Consider the following 21,242-nt stretch of genomic DNA (forward strand, 5'->3'; position numbering starts at 1 on the left):
TTTTGGAACTCCCCTGTAGCCAAATGGAAAAGATTGTCCACATCCCGGAGCAAACGTCGATCCACTGTTTCAGGGTTCACGATCTCCTCTCCACGCGATAAATCCTTATCCAAATACTCAAAGGACATACTCGCGTCTTCCGTATTTGTTAATGGAATTCACAAATTTTAATTCAAACCACTAATTCTGTTTTTTTTTTCATTTAATTTAACCACAACAAAATTGTTGTCGTTTAGTTTGCAATAATCGACATGTTAACCAAACATATGACTTTGTCTTATCGATTTTCGAAAAAAAAATGGGTTATCGAATAACAAAATCGTTAAAATTCTCGTCAAGGAAAGATAAAAATGAGAATATCGTTAAAATGTGTTAGTGAGGCGTTATACCTCTAAATTCTCTGATCCGTATACGTATCAGAGAACTGCACCGGCTCAGTGTAAAACATTCATACGCTTCGCTTGAACAAAAAAACAGGCCTTTGCGTTCAAACGATCGAACTTGTTCAAATAAGTTATTGTCATTGTTTATTTCAGCTCAATCAAATCATCTGCTGCGTTTTAGCTCTCCGATGTTATCACTAATCGTCTTCATAGCAGCCGTTTCGGGTATTTGCTCGTTCGACTATACATTCATTTTTTTGAGCAAGAATAAAAGGGCTATAGAGCCAAATGAGCCGGTTTGAACACGTATGATCCCGCATGAGTTTTTGCTTGTAACTAACGATAGCAAAGTAAAAGCAAAATTTTAAAGCAAAAACACTATATTTTCATATTTGTTTTTTTTTCTTAAAACTTATAATAAAACACGAAAGAAAATAATGTAAATAAGGAAACATTGCTAAAACCAACTAATCCTTTCAAATACGAAACGCAATTTACAGCGTACATTGTACGCCAACGCTCGAGTGCTCGAACATGTGCTGTTTACAATAATGGCAATTACTTCTTTGAACAAGTTTGATCGTTTGAACGCAAAGGCCGATGCTAATTTCATTCAATGCTGCTTTTTGTTCAATGATTAGATTTGAGCCGAAGACATTAGATCATACGTGTTGACTGAGCTGAACTACGCGTTCGCCTGCATGAGCTGACTGCACTTGACCAAATATTTTGGTTCAATTGACTGAATGTGAGCAAGAAATTTAGCGTATGAACAACTCAAGAAAACAGTGAGCCATGCAGGTCTCTGATACGTATACCTTAATGTGTTTTGCTTTACATCATTTATTAGGCCACTTGAACATGCTAAAAAATGTTTCTTAAACTCCATGTTCGCTCTTTAAACTGTAGTTTACCTCTATCCTTCCCGTCTATTCATAATCCTTAAAATCTCTTAAATATCCCAAGACCTTCTTTTAATTATGAAATTATCAATAGAGCAATTGATTGTGTGCATTTGTTGGAACGAATCAAATTTAATGTTCCTCAGAGTACTTTTCGTAGCTTGCTCCGGTTTATGGGATAATTAAAAAGCTAACTATTCGTGAATTTAATGATATCAGTCATGCTGTTTTCTTAGCCTTTTTAAATGCAGCTTTTTAAATTCTCTAAATTCCGCTCTTAATGTTTTGAAATTATTGCATATAATTAGTTCTCATTAGTAATCATACGAAAGCTTTATCGAAGATACTGAATTGGAGTCTGAGTCAAGTTTTGGTAAAAGAAAGTTGGCTCAATAGATCCGATTTGCAGTAAAACAATTGCATTGAAATCAAAATTTTAGGACGACTAATCTGCACGATCTTATGGCTTACTGAAAATCAGTAAGTAAATATATCTTGTAGTAAATAATGATCTATAAGACAAACGAGCTGACTTATTAGTTCGGTCTGGGTAAAACAAGTAGTATAAAAAAGGACTGGAAAGGAATGGCGGCTTATATTAAACAGGATTGTAGTAAAAATTCCTACAAGAGTCGTCATTGGGCACTGCGTATCATTGTAATCTCTATCCGTTCATTAATAAAATTTGTATTCCAAAGTATAAAAGAAGTTATAACAGTTCCTATTTCGTTTTTTATTTACAGATAATTTTTGAAATAAGATCAGTACAAACAGGCTTTTGTGATTTAATTTACATGTACGAGCCCATACCCGTTAAACCAGTTCAGGTCGTAGCCATACCTAACTGTAGATTATAGTCCTCCGGACAACTTCTTATACTTGACAAATTAGCCATTAATATGGGGTTAATTTTTAATGCTACTTCGGGCAAGAACAATAACAAACGAAACAACGGTCTCCCAAAACCGGTAACCCGCAAAGTTAAAAAGCCAGATGATTTAACGACTTCAGCGCTGAGATTTAGAAGTAATATTTTGTCGAAAGAAATCTGTACTTCACATTCAGCATTTTGCCAAAGTCGTATAAAAAACGTTGATTCTGAGTATGCCAACAGCATTAGCAGCAGACGATTCAGAGCCAAACGCAAGGAAAAGAGCAGCAACCTGATCGCAGAAAGCCAAATTAAAAGACCACTAGGATTTATGATTTTCAATAGAAGCAGTGTTATCAGTGACAACTGTACAATCACCCGGGGTAAAAAGATTGAGAATTGTTTCCCTCGGTTCGAATCGCACTCTCTATTGTCCTGTAATTTTGATAGTAGTAGCGATTTTACAAAATCTTTTCAACGGCGAAGCGCGAAATATGTTATGCAGGCAGTAATGCCAATAATGAAAAAATATACTGGTGATAACGCTCACGTCAGTGCAGATGCGGTGTCATTAGAGCAAGCAACATCTGCACTCATCTCCAACAATCCTCGGCTAAATTGTACTCATCACAAGACAAAGTGTCGTTCTAGCAAACCTTACCGTAACCAATTTAGAGGTACAGCGGTAGTAGCGGTAGGAAAAGCAACGAATAGGGCAAAACAGATGACAGTATTTCCCAATATAACATTGGTACGAAAACTATCACCAACTGGATCGTGTGCGCCTAAGATTATATCTCCGCAAACTTTGATAACATCTGTTACAAACCGATCAGTGTCACCAACGTCGACGGTGGCATCAGTAATGCCAACTTTAGCAGGAACGCTATTAGACGTCCCGGTTTTTTCCCAGCTTTGGCAACAGCTTGTGAAACTACTAGGGAATTCAGTAGCAGGAATAACTTCGCCATATAGGTTTTCAAAAGAACATGTTAGATCAACTCTAAAAACGGCAAGAAAAACAACGAAAATTTCTAAAGCAGTGGATCAACTACAGAAGCACTCAACAACATCTGAATCAATATTAACAGGGACAGCAACATGTAGTAAAATAACTGTATCAGCCATACCGACGGCGCCTTCAGGCTGCTCATCATCGCGTACGAAATCGCGGTTGTTACCCAGTGTGGGTACCACCTCATTCTTTACATTGTTGACACTCATTTGCTTAGAAACGGTACTGCTCTCTACTGTATCTAATTGTGCAAAAACATTCTACATGCATTGGAATACATCGAACAGCATGTAAGTATTATTTATTATATATGCTAGTATATATTTGTATGTTACTTCTCTAAAATCTTCCAACGAACTATTATAAAAACAGTTTAGGTCTTTAATGTTGTCAACTGAACACGATTTTGGTAATACTTTAAATTTTTTATAACGCGTTAAAAATGAAAGGAATTTATAAGCATTCGATTATTTTTGTGAATAAAACGCTGAATTCGATGAAACCTTGTGAGCTTCTTGTACGATAATTATAATAGGTTTTCAAAAACAACCTATTTGCCAACTTCAAGTGGTGTATGAAAAGTATGGCTCAAGTAATAACCATTCAATTGACCCGTTGCCTTTAGACATTATTGATAGTTTTACCGTGACACCAGATGATATCGAACATGCAATCGCTAATCTGATAGTAAAATTATAGTTTGAATCATGAGGGTCTTGCTCCCATTTTTTACTTTTTAGTAAATGTATAGATAATGCAGTTGTTTTAGATCCTTGGAAATTATGTTGAATTGTTCCTATTCATAAATCAGGCAATCGTAATAATGTGTTATATGCAATTACAGACCCATCGTGAAACAAAGTATTTTTTCGAAGCTGTTTGATTTCATGCTTAAAACAAAACTTTTTAATCAGGCATATTTCTCTATCGCAGTGACATACAGACCCATCGTGAAGAAAAGTACTTTTTCGAAGCTGTTTGACTTCATGCTTAAAACAAAACTTCTGAATCAGGTATATTCCTCAAAAGCGAAATGAACGCAGGATTTTATGGCACTGAAATCTACCTACACTAACATAGTGTTACGTTAATTTCCAATAAAATTGTCAACACATTTAAACATCAAGCTCAACTTGATGGTTATTCATACAGATTTTTCAAAAACCTTCGACAAAGTTGATCATATATTCTTATGAATAAACTCTGTGCCTTCTAGATTAAAGGAATCCTTTCAAAAATGTTCAGTAGTTTTATCTGATACGAAGCTTTTTGTAAAAATAGGTACCGTGAAATCGTCCGTAATAGTAAACGCATAGTGTGGCATACCTGCGTTTCCACTGTTTTATCTCATTTTTATCATTGATTTACCAATTAATTTTCATAAAGCGAAATGTTTAATGTTCGCGGATGATGTGAAGCGGATTTTGAGAATCCCTAACGTGACTATCTTCAGTTATTTTCAAATAAACCATGGTGCACAGTGATTTTCATCTAAATATTCCAAAATGGTTTCTAGGAGGACTAGTCCTAATACTTTCAATTACAATCTGGATGGCACGATATTGAGAAATAATACTAAGATAAAAGACTTGGGTCTGATTTTCGGCTCGAGACTAATTTTTGTGGAGCTGTGGACTATGTTGTATCTAAAGCATTTTCAATGATTAGGTTTATTCGTACAAACTCTGAAATTTCTTTGATCCAATGACTTTAATAGCGCTGTAAGTCTCGTTGGTGCGCAGTATCCTGGATTATGGTTGTATAATATGAAACTCTTCCTAGGAAACTGATTCAAAAAAATGGAAACAATGCGAAGTTTATTTTGGATTATTCAAACTTCATTGGCCAAATGATTGTCCCGATTATTTGGGAGGCGTAAACTGTTAGGCTTACAGAGCTTATCTGATAGAGAAAGTTACTTTTCAATAATTTCGATATACAATATCCTCAATAGAGCCTTGGCTTGCTGCGTGACTACCATTTGGTAGTGCAGTCTCTTCATGTTTCAAGTCTCCGGACATGTTTTGTATTATAAAAGATATTTGGTTTTTTGTTTGCTTGATTGTTAATAGTAATAGTAGCCCCGCCAGTGTCGGGCATATCACCGATCGTCTTCGTCTAGCTCATCTAGAGGTAGGCCCAGAAAGCATGCTGTTTCGACGGGTTGAGTCCAGAGGGAGAGGGGTGTTAGGTGAGTCGGTCAGGACAGATTGAAGACCCTTGTGAGAAATGCTACGCCCAATAGTCCCAGGCGCTTCAGCATCAGCGCGTTTAGTCCGTCAGGGCCAATGGCTTTACATGTTTTTGATTTGTTAATGGCACCCTGAATCTCATCACCGGAGAAAGTAAGTGGCGCACTGTCGTTCGTCAGTTTGTGCAGCCTTCTGGTAGTACGACGCTTGGATCTGTCGGCCGGAGGATGCAGTACAAAAAGCCGGCTAAAAGAGCTCGCGCATCTCTTCGGGTCCGACGAAGTGCAACCGTTGAAAGTGATGGCCACCTTGTCGTAGTGCTTGTCGGGTTCGACAGGGACCTTACGGTGGACCAGAGCTTACTCACCCCAGAGGTGAGGTTACGGGTCTTAAAGTGCTCAACCCATTTAGTCCGCTTATGTTGATCTGCCAGTTGCCGCATCTCCAAATTGAGATCCCTTATGCGGGGATCCCCGGGATCGACCTGGCGTAGGTGGTCACGCTCGTTTGCCAAGCTGGCTGCTTCGGCTGGGAAATGAGGACGGATGTCCTTGAAACTTCCAGCTGGGATGAAGCGGGCCGCAGTAGCTGTGAGCACCTTGCGGAATGCGGGTTCGCCTGCGCGCACATCGGTGGGGATGGGAAGAGCGGCGACGGCGTCTTCGGTGAATTCCGTGAAGCCGGCCCAATAAGCTTTTTTAAAGTTAAAATAGGACCGGTGGTTCGCGGAAACGAAGTCGGCAGGTCTCTCAATCGAGATGATAATGGGCAAGTAGTCTGATGCAAGCGATAGCATAGGTCGCCACGTTATGCTATTTATCAGACCCGCGCTAGCTATTGTTATGTCAGGCGAGCTGCTGCAATTGCCCACTACCCTGGTGGGGGCTTCTTCGTTCACAGTGCTGAATGTTGAATCGTCTATTTGCTCTGCCAATTGCTGCCCCCTATGATCCTGCCGGGCAGCAAGTGACAGGGGGTATATAAACGTTAAAAATTTCGAGCTCGGAATCGCCTGTCCGGACAGCTATGCCATGACATTCTAAGGTGCTGTCCCTGCGGACGAACCCTTCATCAATGAGACGATACTGCACTGTGTGGTGGACTATAAACGCTAAGCCACCACCATTGTCTCGCTCGCGATCATGTCTGTGCACGTTATATCCTTCCCTGGTAACCAGGGAGGACCTGGCGTGCAGCTTGGTTTTCTGGACCGCAGCTATTGGGATACTGTGTCGGCTCATAAAGTCAACTATCTCGTCGACCTTACTCGTTAGTCCAGTAAGGACTAGTAACTCGGGGGTTGAGGGACGCATGGGGTTGCCTACGTTGGGCATGCTGTGCATTCCGTTGTAGTTGCTGTGGCCTGGTGGTGGTGGGCGGCCGCGCCACGGGGGACGGTTGCCGGTGAAGAGCTCTGCAGCTGGAGGCATCGTAGTCAGTTGTCCACTCACGGGTGGTACGCAGGCCGGAACATCTCCGAAAATGGCACCAGCCATTGCATGAATTGCACTTGACTGATATCAGGTTCCGATGTATTGCGGTCTGACACACGGAACAGACTGTGCGGGGGACCAAGAGTTGCTGGTTTGTCCCAACACTGCGGTTTGGATCAAAACGGAACGGGATGGGCTAAGTCCATCAAATCTTCCCTTACGGGCATGAGCCGTGAAAAAGCAATTTTTTCTTGGCGAGGACAAAAATATTTGGTGAATCGTCAATTATTGTCATGGAAATTGCCAGAATCTTCGCATACTTGTATAAATACACCCTTGTTTATGTTTGGCGGATTTTACCTGTAGAAGTGCTCATGTAATTTTTTGCATGTGATTGTTAAGAGTCATATGTATATGAATATGTCTTCCAAATGGGCGACATTCCAGAGAATGGTGATTGTTAACACACTTTTATTAGGTCGGGTTGTATGTATGTATGTATGTATGTATGTATGCATGTAACGGAATCTTTGAGCTTAATTTTCACTGGCTTCTGAAAATCTGATCGACTTGAAATTTTGCACACCTATCAAGGACCGATGACAATGCAATAATTTGATAAAAGTTTTCCATTATCCTTATTAGGATTGCCAGGATTAATATTTTCTTTTTTTTACCTGTGGGCAAAAAGTAAGGTGAATTTGGTTGTAAAATGAAAAATCTTTTTTTATTCTTGTAAATCAGTTTCTCAGGCTCCCTCCACGAAATAAGTTCTTCATCCCGATTACTTCTTTATCACGGCCGATAACTGCATAGCTTTAGACTCACAGTCGATAAGAAAGGAATTAAATATAACACGAATATATCGAATCATTTATTCACTGACTGCAATGATAACAATAATTTTCATTCATAATAAACAAAAAATAGTTTAAAGAAACTTGCTTCACTTTCATAACCCTCTGTACATAGGTAGTTGCCAATAGAATGATTGTAATATTTACTATATCAAGCATCCCACGCTTTTAACTCTAATTTGAATTACTCTATTTGTATCTTAATTTTTGTTATAATTCTGTTCTGAGGTAGTTGACTATGACTGATCGTTCGATTTGCTATTACTTCATTATAGGTCTCTTTGTCATTAAAATTTATTTTCTACTTTTTAGTTCGATTAGCAATAAAAGCGTGTTTTTTAGTTTTTTTAAACTATTTTTTTTTTTTAACTGCTCTCTGTCAAGTAGTGCGCAGAAGCATAATCTAAGATGTAAAAACATAAGCTACCATTAGTTTATAACAAGGTGACGTGTTCGCCATTTTGTACTATTGAAAATTTCGAACCCATTCCATTTTGTTCTCTCATAGATAGTAAATACTTAATTAATATGTATGTCTTCACGTATGGGGTCATCCAATCAATAAAAAAATAATGCGAAATAAGTATTATAGCCGTGAAGTTAGAAATTTAATTTGAAACAAGCCTGCTGCTTTTTTGTTGTAGTGTATCTACATATACGTACTCCTGCCATAGGTTAGGTTAGGTTGGTATGGTTGCCCAAGCAGTGAGCACACTTGGACGAAGAAAGATTCGTCCTTTGTAATACCATTATGAAGGAGGTGAGGTGAAAGGGAAAGACCGATGGGATGCAGGGAGAGCGCGGGGAGAGGTGGTGATGGGATAGTTAAGAGCGTGCGGATGACTATGTTTGCGTCAACCGCTTTGTGCTGCTGATGAAATTCATCAGATTTTTAATGTCAGCGCCAGCTATATCAGCAGGCGTGGCAAAGAAGTAAGAGCCAAGATGCCTGGATCTTAGCCCCGCCAGAGCAGAGCAGCTAAAGAGAAGGTGCTGAGATGGTTCCACCTCATCCTCCATACATTCAGCGCAAAAAAGACTCGAGGTAATTCCAAGTCTCACAGCATGCAGTCCTCGCACATTGTGTTCTGTGAGAGAACCCACTAGATTAGAGAGCTGATATTTTGTCAGCCTCAGACGCTCGCCCGAGCTCCTCCGGTCCACACGTGGCCAGAAGGATTTCGCGACCTTAGGTTAGGTTAGGTTGAAGCGGTTGTCTTCTGGGACACACTCAGGCTCATAGCCCATTGTGATGCCGCGTGGGGAGCTTTCCCTATTTCTCCTAAAACCATTGTGCGCTTTTCAAAAATTTTAGAAGATCTCCTATTTCTGTGGAACTGAGATCTTCCAATTCGTTAAAAAATTGTTTGCCTAGAATAGCAAATCTCCGTCTGGATAGAGCAGGACAATGGCACAGAAGGTGCAAGATTGTCTCCTCCTCTTCCTCATCAAGACAACTTCTACAGAAGTCGTGTGCTTGCACACCCATCCTTTGGGCGTGCCTACCTATTAGGCAATGTCCCGTTATGACTGAGATCAGTGTGCTAAGATTGCGTTTATGTTGGCTTAGCAAAGATTCTGTGCGTTTAGCACTAAGAGTCGGCCACAGTTGATGGGCGATTTTGCAGGAGGCTTCATTACGCCATCTTGCGTTTGCTTTCCTTACGATTTCTTCAAGGATAAGTAGCTTACATGTTTGTAAGGGAATACCTATGTCATTGTCTATGTACTCATCGGTCAACTTGGTGCCGAGTCTCGCTAGTTCATCGGCTCTACAGTTATCCTCAATGTCGCGATGGCCAGCAACCCATATTATCCTTAGGCGAAATGACTCAGCCATCTCGTTAAGAGATGTGCGGCATTTCATGGCTACCCTGGAGGTTGTCGACTGTTTTGTGAGGGATTTTATCGCCGCCTGGCTGTCAGTGAAAATGTAGATGTCATTTCCGGATATCGCATCACACTGTACCAGTGTCGCGGCTTTCGTTATTGCCATCAGTTCGGCCTGAAAGACACTACAGTAATCGGGGAGCCGAAAACTGAAGGAGACCCCCAGATGCTCGGAGTATACACCTCCACCCACCATTTCGCGACCTTACACGTTTGTGTACTTGCCCAGCGCTCGCTGAGTTGGCGCGATGCCCATCTTTCCAGGAGCAGACCGCAGGTAGTCGGGGGGATACCAATTCTCCCCCTTCGCGGGGAAATCACCTCACATGTCCCTTGTCTGGCCAGCTCATCCGCCTCACAGTTTCCCGCAATGCCGCTCTGACCAGGAACCCAGATGCGGCTGATGTGAAAGAATTCGGACGCAGTCGAAAGTGAGGTCAAGCATTCCTTGACCAATACCGAATGCACCATCATATGCTCTTATTGCCGCTTGGCTGTCGAAGTAAATATATACTTTCTTGACTGTTAGTACGCATTTGAGCAGCCAATCAGCTGCCTCCTTGATTGCGGCTACCTCTGCCTGGAACACACTGGAGTGGTCCGGTAACCTGAGTCTGATGGGGAGCTCCTCGAAAAAGACTCCTCCGCCAACCTTTCCCTCCAACTTCGATCCATCCGTAAACAAGTTCACCAGGCCCTCCCCCAAGTGTAACCCTCCGTGAACTCTTCCCTTGACGGGATGTGAGTGGAGAATGTTCCGGTTGGACTAAACGAGGGTATACACTGATCTTTTGACAGAGGGATGAACTCGAAGTTTCTAAGGATGCTTGAGTGCCCATAAGTGAGGTTGAGCTGATAGCTCCAGCCCCTCAGTCTGATTGCGGTACGTGTAGCGGCAATTCTGCCTGCGATGTCTACGGATACCACATTGAACATTGCGTTGAGCGCTAGAGTAGGAATCGTTCGAAGCGCCCCACTGATTCCAATGAGTGCTTTACAATAGGATTATATAGCCAGAAAACAACTCTAGGCGATTGGTACTTCACCCTGTCAGAAAGCATCAAAGGAGCGCCACCTAGTGAGGGAAGTTGAGCTCTGGGTATTTTATGTTTCCTCGTAAATAAGACAAGCTCCGTCTTAAGAGGATTCACCGACAGGCCACAATCCGTTGCCCATCTAACAATTACGTTAAGATATCCCTGCATCAGGTTGTACAGAGTATCCACAAATTTTCCTCTGACGATTAATGCCACGTCATCCGCGTAGGCAATTACCCTGCAGCCCCCTTTCACCAGCTCCTCCAACAGGTCATTTAAAACAATAGCCCAGAGAAATGGTGAGAGAACCCCACCTTGCGGAGAGCCTCTACTCACCTGTCGGTGGTTGGAAGGCGCCTACCGCAAACTCCTTTTGACAAAGAGACTCCTCGATCTCTTTCACGATTGTATGTAGGGCAGATTCCACCGACCTACCCTTGCAATAAGCATGTTGAGTACGCGACAGTCAACCCCGAGGAATTTCGCTTCTTATGTGCAGGTCAATCAGTCTCTCAAGGGTTTTCAGTAAGAAAGATGAGAGACTGATTGGCCTGAAGTTCTTAGGGGAGGCATACGAGCTCTTGCCTGCCTTGGGTATAAAGACCACCCTTACGGCCCTCCATGGTCTTGGTATATAGCCCCTGGCTACGCAGCTCGCATGAATTGGGCTCAACCAACTGCATGATACCTCCACAGATTTCTGCAGTTGGGCAGGAATGATGCCGTCAGGACCAGGCGACTTGAAGGCCCTAAAGGAGTCAATGGCCCAAGCCAGACGACGCTTGTCCAGCAACAAGCCCCGGTCTGGAATGCAAGTTCAAATGCTATCCAGGCCGGTGCTGCTCGGTGCTGGGCTCGTCGGAGAATGGGCGTCGAGAAGTTACTTCAGTGATTCCTCGCCGCTCATCGCTCATCGCCCAACGTCCCAATTCGTCTCTCAAGTACCCCAAGGGAGCAGAACTCTTCGTGAGTACTCGTCTAAACCTAATTATTTTAGCCCTGTTGAAAAGGCGTCTGCATAAGGCCCTAAGCTCAGATAACTCCGTTTCCACCAGGGCGGTTTTTCCTTCCTGGAAAAAGCTGTTCTTAGACAAGAGATTTCCAAGGCCTTGTTGCAAGGTGAGGTGAAAGTTTCCACCAGTTCGTCGATCGCTTTCTCCGATAGATCTAGATTTCCTCCTGGTGCTTTGGGGAGTATGTTCAACAGATTTCTGTAATATGCATCCCAGTCCGTCGTCCTCAGGTTCCGGTAGGGGGATCTTATTGGACAAGTTTGAGTGAGAGAGAACTGAATATACCTATGGTCCGAGAAGGAGTGAGCGTTTAGCACCCTCCAATCGGAGATTCGGTTTATCAGTGAAGAAGAAGCCAGAGTAAGGTCAAGCACCTCTTCTCTGGCTGCGGTAATAAAAGTGGGGTCCTTACCCCTGTTACATATAAACAAGTCCTCGTTTAAAATATAATCAAAAAGTGACTCACCTCGTGCATTGATGTTTGAACTGTCCCAGCAGGTATGGTGGGAGTTCGCGTCAGTGACTATGATAACGCCGATTTTCCTGCGTTTTGCTTCAGCCAGGGTTTGCCTTAGCAGCACCGGAGGTGGTTCCACCTCGTCGTCATGTGCCATATAGACGGACATCAGTCATAGCTTTCCAGCCGGGCCCTCCAGGCTCACCGTCACAATGTCTTCATTGCTGAAATTAGGCAAAATAAATGCGTTAAGTTCGCTCCTGATGAGAGTATACAGGATCTTGGTTTACCTGTCCTGCTATACGCCACCAGTTTGTAGCATTTCGTCCTGTGCTCAAAAATGTCGTTGCTGCTCAGCCACGGCTCCTGGATTAGGACTGTATCAGCTCCACCTTGCTCATGGTGGATAAGTTGGTTGGCGGACGCCGCCTTAGAGTGCTGAAGATTTATCTGAAGAATATTCTTCCTCCAAGATCCTCTCCATCACCCCAGGCCAGAAGCCTCTTCTCCACCGCCCTGTCGAAGAACGACCCGATGCTTATGACGGACCCCGGTAAATAGCGGGCGTCATCAGCATTGTCACCCTTCGACGGGACGGATTCTACTTCCATATCCGCAGGAGCTTCCTCTACTGTGAGCCTTACTTCTCCCAGCACCTCCGGATGTGCAGGGGCAGCTTAGCTCAATCCCATACCTCTCCCACTAAGGCCACGGCCGCCATATACATTGAGGCTGACCGTTCGTCATTCTCTTGTAAGAACCATAGTGCCATCCGGCACTTTCACAGCTTGGGGGTGGTCCAGGGTTGTCCCTCATTACCTTCATGAATACTGCGGAGATGGCGAACGCTACCCTCTTCCACTCCTCCCTAGAGATGGCGCCGTCTTCTCTACCGCTGTCCATCACCCCGAGAATGATGGAGCCCGCCAGTTTAGCGACTTCGCTAAACGATTTTGGCGGGCCACCACCAATCCTGGGTCTCTTTTCTAGGGAGGCATCCTCCTCCTGGGAGCGCTGCGTTCCTACTCCCGAGTCCAGTTGTGGCGCACTCGCTTCCGCTGCCCTCCTCTGATCACCTTCCTGGCCCTCTTGAGCGTCTGGGAATGCTTCTCAGATAACTGAGGGACATTCTGGCCACCGTAGCGCTCCAGGATTTCGGTAGCCATACGAAGGTCACAGAAGGACCGCTTACTCTGCCCTGCCTGCCGTTTAGGCCTAACGGAGGGTTCTCGAAGAGATACCCCCGAAGTCCCCGGAAAGCTAGGGGAAAGTCCTTTGCTAGTGCTGGCTACCCCATCCAGCGCCACTGTTCTAGGAGTCGCAGACGGTTCCGTCTGTGATCCGCTACCTATGAAAGGTGGGTTCCCACCTTTAACCCCCGGATTAGGATGCCGTTCAGGAATGTCGTTGAGACCGCAGATCATTTAGCGCTACCCAGGGTGCACCACGCGTAGCGATCTGCCCTACACCTCTAGTCCTGCCATAAGTTTTGTTAAATCCGTTAAAGATATGAAATTATTTAATCACGTAAATAAATAAAAAAAAACAAATAAAATTAATTTGCTTTTACACAAGTCTTCAAATGATTACGCCATTCAGCTATAGCAGCACGTGAATCTAATAACTAGTCGTGTTGGGAGTGTTTAAAAAAAAAAAAAATCAACCGAAATGCCGTTAAGTTTCAACCGTGGATCTTTAAAAACTGACTTTATTTTCATTTCTTTGATTAACATTAAACTTATTGTTATATATATCTGTTAATTTGGCTTTAAATATAATTTACAATTTTTGTTGACTTATGCATAATGTTGACATTATTTCTCAATTCTTTTGTATTAAAATTAAAATGTTGCAATTCCTGGAATTGCGACCGATAAATAATATTGTTTTCTGAACTTAATCGGAAATGAGTTCGCTGTTATAATTTTTTTGTGTATTTTGTTGTTATTTTGTCCTTATTATTTTTTTCTATGAATTCATCAATCGTGTAATTTTTTATATAAGTGTGTGCATTTGAGTTCGTGTATGTAATTCGCACGGAATCCATGCATGTTGCCATCGCCGCTCCTACCAAAGTTTTTTTGAGGTTGGTTGGTTGGTTAGAGTGGTGATTCATCCAGAATCCAACTAGCGCTTCCGCACTATTTTGTTGCCACATCCCCGTTACCAAATTGTTTAACAGTTATTTGCAGCAGGACTATATCCAGTCTGTGCGGTTTAGGAACCTTATTAGATTGTTGACGTCTAAGCCAGACAGTTGTTCGAAACTCTCGAACAGCGGTTTGCCCAGGGTTAACATTCTGTCCTTCCATAGGGCAGGGCATTCACAGAGGAAATGGAACATTGTTTCTTTTTTTCTCCGGTTGTTTACAACTATGACAGTATATGTTGTGAGGGATGCCCATTTTGGCGGCTTGTTCTCTGATAGACCAGAAGCCAGTTATGACTGCCGTAAGTCTACAGGTGTCCCGTCGTTTCATGTTTATTAATGTCGACGATTGCTTGAGGTTGTAGGTGGGCCATAACGTTCTGCTGATTTTGCATTTCGTCTGGTCTCTCCATCTACACTCTGCAATTCGAAGGTATTTTAGGGAAATTGCATTCTTGACCGCACCTAGTGGGGTGAGTACTGGTACTGCAAGAGCGCTATTCATGGCAGATCCCCCTCTTGCCAGTTCATCAGCTTTTTCCTTACCTTCTATGTTCCGGTGTCCCGGGACCCAAATTAAGGTTACTCTATGGTTTTCACTCAAGTTGGTGAGGCTATTCCTACTTTGCTCCACCACTTTAGAGGTTGTTATAGTCGCATCCAGCGCCTGGATTGCGGCTTGGCTATCCGAAAGAATAGCGATATTGCCCTTAAAAGAGAAATCTGCGATTAGTAACCTACAGGCTTCCCCAATTGCTAGTACTTCCGCTTGGAAGACGCTGCTGGTATTAGGGAGACGCACAGATTTTTCAATTCCAAGTCTATGAGAATATATACCAGCTCCAACACCACAGTCCATTTTACTGCCATCTGTATAGACTGTGGTATCGAAGTTGTTTAGAGAGAATCCCTTATTCCATTCTTTTTTAGATGGAAAGAGTGTGGCAAAATTCCTATTGAACGTTACCATCGGGACGATGTAGTCAGTCCTCACCGAGGTTAACTGAGTTTGTCGCGATAACAGACTAGCGTGACCATAAGTTTTTCCTTTCCAGCGACCCGCTTCATTTAACCTAAATGCACTCATGGTTGCCGTCTTCTTTATATGTAGGTCTATTGGAATAACGTGAGTCAGTGCATTGAGAGCCTCTCTAGGGCATGATCTAATTGCACCGACCGTTATTGCACAGGCTGATCTTTGTATTCTGCCGAGTAATTTGGCATTGTACTCTCTTCCTAGAGCTTTCCACCAAACTACCGAACCATACGATAAAATGGGTCGTATAACCGCCTTATACAGCCATAATGTATGCTTAGGTTGAAGACCCCCCTAAGTACTTTGCACTGGTTGATAAAGACAGAGTTTGTCCGTTGATATTTGGTAGGGTAAAAGTTGGTACCTTGTATCTGGTGGTAAAAAGCATAAGTTCTGTTTTACGCGGGCTTAAACTTAGCCCACATCCTGTGGCCCAAGAGTTAAGCTCGCCTAACGCCCTTTGGATGATCCCACTGATCGTATTTGGACACAGTCCTGACACCATTACCACCACATCATCAGCGTACGCCACCAATTTTACCCTACCTCCGTCAAGTTTTATCAAGATTTTGCTAATCACACATAGCCAAAGAAGTGGAGATAATACTCCCCCTTGTGGAGTGCCCTGTGGACCTTCTTGGTTATGTTGATATTACCCATATTAGCTTTGATGATCCTGGTTTCTAGCATGGAGATGACCCAGTTACTGATGCAACTGTCCACCTCCAGGTCTATCAACGCCCGTTGGATGGCATCTGTGCTAACATTGTTAAAGGCGCCTTCGATATCCAAGAATGCCGCCATGGTATAATGTTTGCTCTCTAGAGAGCCCTCTATTGTTCCGATTACCTCGTGAAGCGCTGTCTCCGTAGATTTGCCTTTAAGGCATGCGTGTTGTGCAGTTGATATACCAGAGCTCTCCAAAGAGCTTCTGAGGTGCGTATCCAAAAGTCTTTCAAAAGTTTTTAACAGGAAAGACGAAAGACTGATTGACCTGAAGTCCTTCGCTGATTCATGTCCTCTTCTACCTACTTTTGGTATGAAGACGACCTTGACTAGTTTCCAGCTATCTGGAATATGGCCTAAGTTTAAACACGCTTTAAAAATTTCCTCTAGCCATGGTAAGGTTTCCTGTAACATCTTTGGAATGATCCTATCTGGCCCCGGAGATTTAAAGGGTGAAAAGATTTGATTGCCCATGCAACTTTTTCTTTCGTAATAATTCCATTTGCAAGATGCTGTGGATTATATTGGCTCCGCCTAATGTTTCCCCTCTCACTTTCGTAAGCGCTGCATCCCGGAAAATGCGTGTTTAGCAGAAGCTCTAGCGATTCTTCTGCTGTAGCAGTCCAAGTTCCATCAGGTTTCTTGACCCAAGAAGCCATTGAGTGGTCTTTGGAAAGAACACGGCTGAGCCTAGCAGAATCCCTGGTGGATTCGATTGACGAACAAAATTCCCTCCAGCCCTCTTTTTTTGGCGGCCCTGATTGCCTTCTTGTACTGTCTCCGACTTTCTCTGTACAATTCCCAATTTCCCGTCGAGTAGCTGAGGTTAAACGTTGATCTAGATTTTTCCCTTAGTTTTAAGAGCTCACTGCTCCACCAAGGAGGGTGAGCTTTTTTGCTAAATTTTATGGGGCAGGACGTTTTGAAGGCCCTACTAAATGTCTTTTCCAGTGTTATGACCCTACTCTCAAGGTTTTCCGTGAGAGTGATTTGAGGGATAGGAGTCTGTCCTATCCTCTTGTTTACTACATTTTTGAACCTCTTCCAGTTGGTTCGTAAAGGATTTCGATACGGTAGGGGTGGATCTACCTTAAGATCCAAATCGTACAGGATCCAACTATGATCAGAAAAGGACCTTCTATTGCATACCCTCCAATTATCTACCCTTACTGAGCTATTTTCAGACACTAAAGTAACATTAATCCCTTCCTCCATTCCTCTGAAGTACTCTGTACTAGGAAAGGTGAAAGTGGGAGTGTTACCCCTGTTACATACCGATAAGTTAGTATTAATAATAAAATTATATAAAGACTCACCTCGGTCGTTTGTCTCGGAGCTTCCCCACAACGCATGCCTCGCGTTGGCATCGCATCCGAGCAGCAGGTTCTTGTTTCTGGCTTTACGCACAAGCCGACGAGCCTCCTCGGGTGGTGCTGGCTGATCATGTGCCATTTTATTCTTCCAAGAATAGTCAGAGACCTCTGGTAAAGCTTATACCTGGACGGGCCTTTTTTAGCGTTTTGGCGCTTTTGCCCCTTGTCATCAGCGGATGTGGCTGGAGGCCAAGAGTTCGTCCTCTGAGGAAGTTCCCAACCACGCTGAACACTTGGATCAACATTTTTTGCGTCTTTAGAGGTTTCGGCCTAGATTTTGTCGTTTTGCTTCTTGCTGTCTTCAACAGTGACAATTTTCACATCTGTGAAAAGAATATTTTCGTGGTCGTTAACCGAAGAAGCTGCTTGTAGCTGTCGAAACTAGTTTTCTGCAAGCGCGTTGTAAAAAGAAGACCAGACTGTCACTTCACACGTTTGGGAAAAACAATTGATCATGCGGGGTAAAGAAACATTTTCGAAATATTAAGTTTTTTCAGCAATTCGTAAATCTCACTTGCACTTTTACCACACTTACATATCTAATGCAACCACTGCAATGCGATTTTCCTTAGCTTCCCCACTCCATTGTTAATAAGCGAAATTTGCGACGAAACTGAATATAATTTTTGAGCAGACAATCCATACGAACAAAAGCAAAAATAACGGGACTTTTTGTTCTAGCCGCATACATTGTGAAATTCGTCACATAATTTATGGCAAGAAAGCTCTTAGGACTTAATATAAGGTCCGGCACTCGAAGTGTAACCAACTTCAGACCGCTCGCGCAGCACGTACAAGCGAGCGGGAGAATTTTTCCTAGAAGAAGAAAATCAGTAATAGATTTCAAACGTAATAGTGTGATTGCATTATATTTGGCTGGCAAATCACAACCAGCGTTTCTTCGATTACTCGTTACTATGATACTGGTAGCATGGAGGTGGTCATCAAAAGACTGCAACGTCACGTAAAATAGTTCAAAAAGTAAAGAAGCGACTTGAGCGAAATCCCCAACGAAGTGCCAATTAAATGGCAAAAGATCTGAAAATATCTGACGGTTACAAGATCCAAAAGACGCATAATCTCACACCAAAGCAACAGCAAGTAAAACCTGAGAGGGCGAATGAGTTGCTCCGTTTGGCCGAAAGCGGTCAATTTCCGAACATTGTGTTTTCTGACGAGAAAATTTTAAGGTTTATTTGACTAACCGTTCATACAAGAATTTGAGTCATCGATTGGCCACCAGGAGGCAGCACAAGTCACAGGTAATGGTTTGGGCTGCTGTAACCGCAGATAGGCGCTCTCCAATAGTTTTCATTGAACCTGGCGTCAAGGCAAGTGCGAAATATTATCGGGAAGTATTCTGGAGGTTGCCTTGAAGCCATGGGCAGATAAACATTTCGGTGGCAGACCATGTACGTTTCAACAGGACTCGGCACCGTCTCACAAAGCTCGAGTGTTCTCAAAATAAAAAACTACGTACCGAACTTCGTAATGGATTGATTCTTCTCTTTCGGCCATTTTGGAGAGCAAGGTCTGAACTAAAAGATTCACCAGTCTCGAGGCTCTGAAAAAAGCCATTGTCCGCGAGTAGGCCGAAATGCCTGCAAGTCACATTCGGGCCGTTTGCGATTCGTTTCTGGACCGTCTCATGGCCATAGTCAAGGGAAAAAGTTGTCATATCGAGCAAAAGTAAATTGATTCTGAATTTCGTATTATTTATTATATATTTTTTACATTCAGTTGCATAAAAGTAATTTTCTAAACTAAATTTACGGCCTTTTTAATTGGTTACACTTCAAGTGCTTGACCCTGTACTTATATTTCGCGTCTGACTAGGAATGCGAACTCTTGAGAACTTTTAGCGCATTGTGCTATTTTTCTGTGTGTCTGGCACGGCACTTGCTTGACTGCGTTGCACAGTGCTTTCTGAGCGGGACAAATGAAAAATTTTGTTTACCAATTATATATATGTATATTTGGTATTGTTGAAATGATTAATTTGATCGAAAATAGAATATTAAAGCTCAGAAAAACTAAAAAACAAACCCTAATATCAAGGATTCAGCATCAAAATTCTTCAGTTTGCCAATTTTTGCCCACTAATTATATAGAACCCCAGCACTCTGCGTTGTTCCCTTTTTGTGTATGCGAGCAAAGGCACCGTTGTTCGTCTCTATACCTTGACACGATAATTTGGCGATCCTCTTCTTTTCAAATTAGGGTGCCTGTACTGTTACCTCATATACAAAAAAATGTTTTGTCATAACATACTCAATGGCTTAAAGCATTTTCCTCAGGGAGGAAGACATAGATATCTGCCTGATCCAAGAACGCTGGGTTCGGCAATCTAAGATCACGGGCTTCCAGAGCAGACACTATGATCTATTTTATGTCCAGTCGGAAGGTAAGCCTAGGGCTTGTTGGGAACACTATTAATGTCTTTCTGACTTCTCATTTCAGCTCACCAGACGTGACAGTGAGCCGTGTAGAAGCATCTAGAGGCCGCTGGTACTATTTGGTTTCTGCATACAGGGCCCACGAAAATGCAGCACCTCCTGAGGAAGTGGGGCGTCTGGTGGACTCACCTTCATTTAATAAAGAGGCCATCCTCATCGGCTGCGACGCCAATGCGATACATACCATTTGGGGAGGCAGCGGGATAAATGATCGTGTTGAGTCTTTTCTTAATTTCGTTATAAGTCGAAATCTCTTCATTTGGAACAAGGGCAACACGCCCATGTTTGTATTTCCAGCATCGGAAACATCAAACGGTTGGGAGGAGGAGGATCTTGTTATCACTCTCTCGACTAATTCGCCTGCCATTAGGGCTGATAATTGGAAGGTTCCTCACAGAAATTCCTTTTCGGATCACAGGTTGATCCTTTTCGAAATCAATTTAGCACGGGAAACCATATCTCCCCACAGGAAGCTTAAAAGAACTGACTGGTCTCTGTTCAATAGGGTTTTTAGTAATAAATCGAACAGGCGAACTTTTCCCTATTCATATACTGATCAACTGGACAAGCAAGTGGAAAACTTGCAGCGATCCCATCAGACGACCTTCAAACTGGCTTGTCCAGTATCTTTAAGCAAAAAAGACTTTCCTCCCTGGTGGAGCAAGTCGCTGACCGACTTGAAAAAGAAGGTTAGGAGGCTTTTTAACGTATACTGCAAAACTAAAAACTTTCAAAATTACCATGTAATTTTGAATGAATACAAAAAAGCCATTAAATATGCAACTCCTGGAAGGATTCTGGCAGGCTAAGCAAGATCCTTTCGAGAGACCACTCCTGCAGAATTCTTGTAAAAAGAGAGGACAGGGATTGAATCCACAGAAAAATCTTTGCCTATCCTGGTTAAGAATCTTCTTCTTAATTGGCGCGATAACCGCTTACGCGATTTTGGCCGAGTTTAACAAAGCGCGCCAGTCGTTTCTTTCTGTTGTTGTTGTTAACAGCATAGGTAGCCCTGTCAGTGTAGTCATATCATCGGTCGTCTTCGTCTAGCTCATCTAGGGGTAGGCCCAGGAAACATGCTGTTTCGACAGGTTGGTTCCAGAGGGAGAGGGGGGTTAGATGAGTCGGTTTAAGGGGGCATGTGAAGAGGTGGTTAGTGTCGTGCGGGGTACCTTCACATGCCGGACATGTGTTTGGTATGTCGGGGTCGATTCTGGATATGTAGGAGTTTAACCTGCTACAGTACCCAGAATGTAGTTGTGCCAGTGTTACACGAGTCTCACGGGGAAGTTGGAGCTCTTCGTCTGCAATAGGTGGTGGTTGGACTCCGATTACGGCATTCACAGGACGGGAACTTAAGAAGGTGGTAACGGTCTCCCGGTGCATGTAGTCTATTGACTGTCTAAATACTGTCCGGTCCAGTAGGTTGCGGTCAGTTTTGTCCTGGATTTC

The 21,242-nt window shown here is 43.0% G+C and overlaps 1 protein-coding gene across 4 annotated transcripts in view; it reads left to right on the plus strand.

Moving 5' to 3' along the window:
• The window catches only part of LOC128869681 (uncharacterized), a 144,039-nt gene that overhangs the window by 91,494 nt on the left and 31,303 nt on the right, over nt 1-21,242 (plus strand). For all 4 annotated transcript variants that reach the window (XM_054112284.1, XM_054112287.1, XM_054112286.1 and 1 more), the window contains exon 2: nt 2,029-3,461. In XM_054112284.1, the coding sequence (XP_053968259.1) occupies nt 2,185-3,461 (1,277 nt within the window). In that variant the 5' untranslated portion in view covers nt 2,029-2,184. The remainder of the gene's footprint in view (nt 1-2,028; nt 3,462-21,242) is intronic.

Source organism: Anastrepha ludens, chromosome X, assembly GCF_028408465.1.
Source record: "Anastrepha ludens isolate Willacy chromosome X, idAnaLude1.1, whole genome shotgun sequence".
NCBI classification, from domain to species: Eukaryota; Metazoa; Arthropoda; class Insecta; order Diptera; family Tephritidae; genus Anastrepha; species Anastrepha ludens.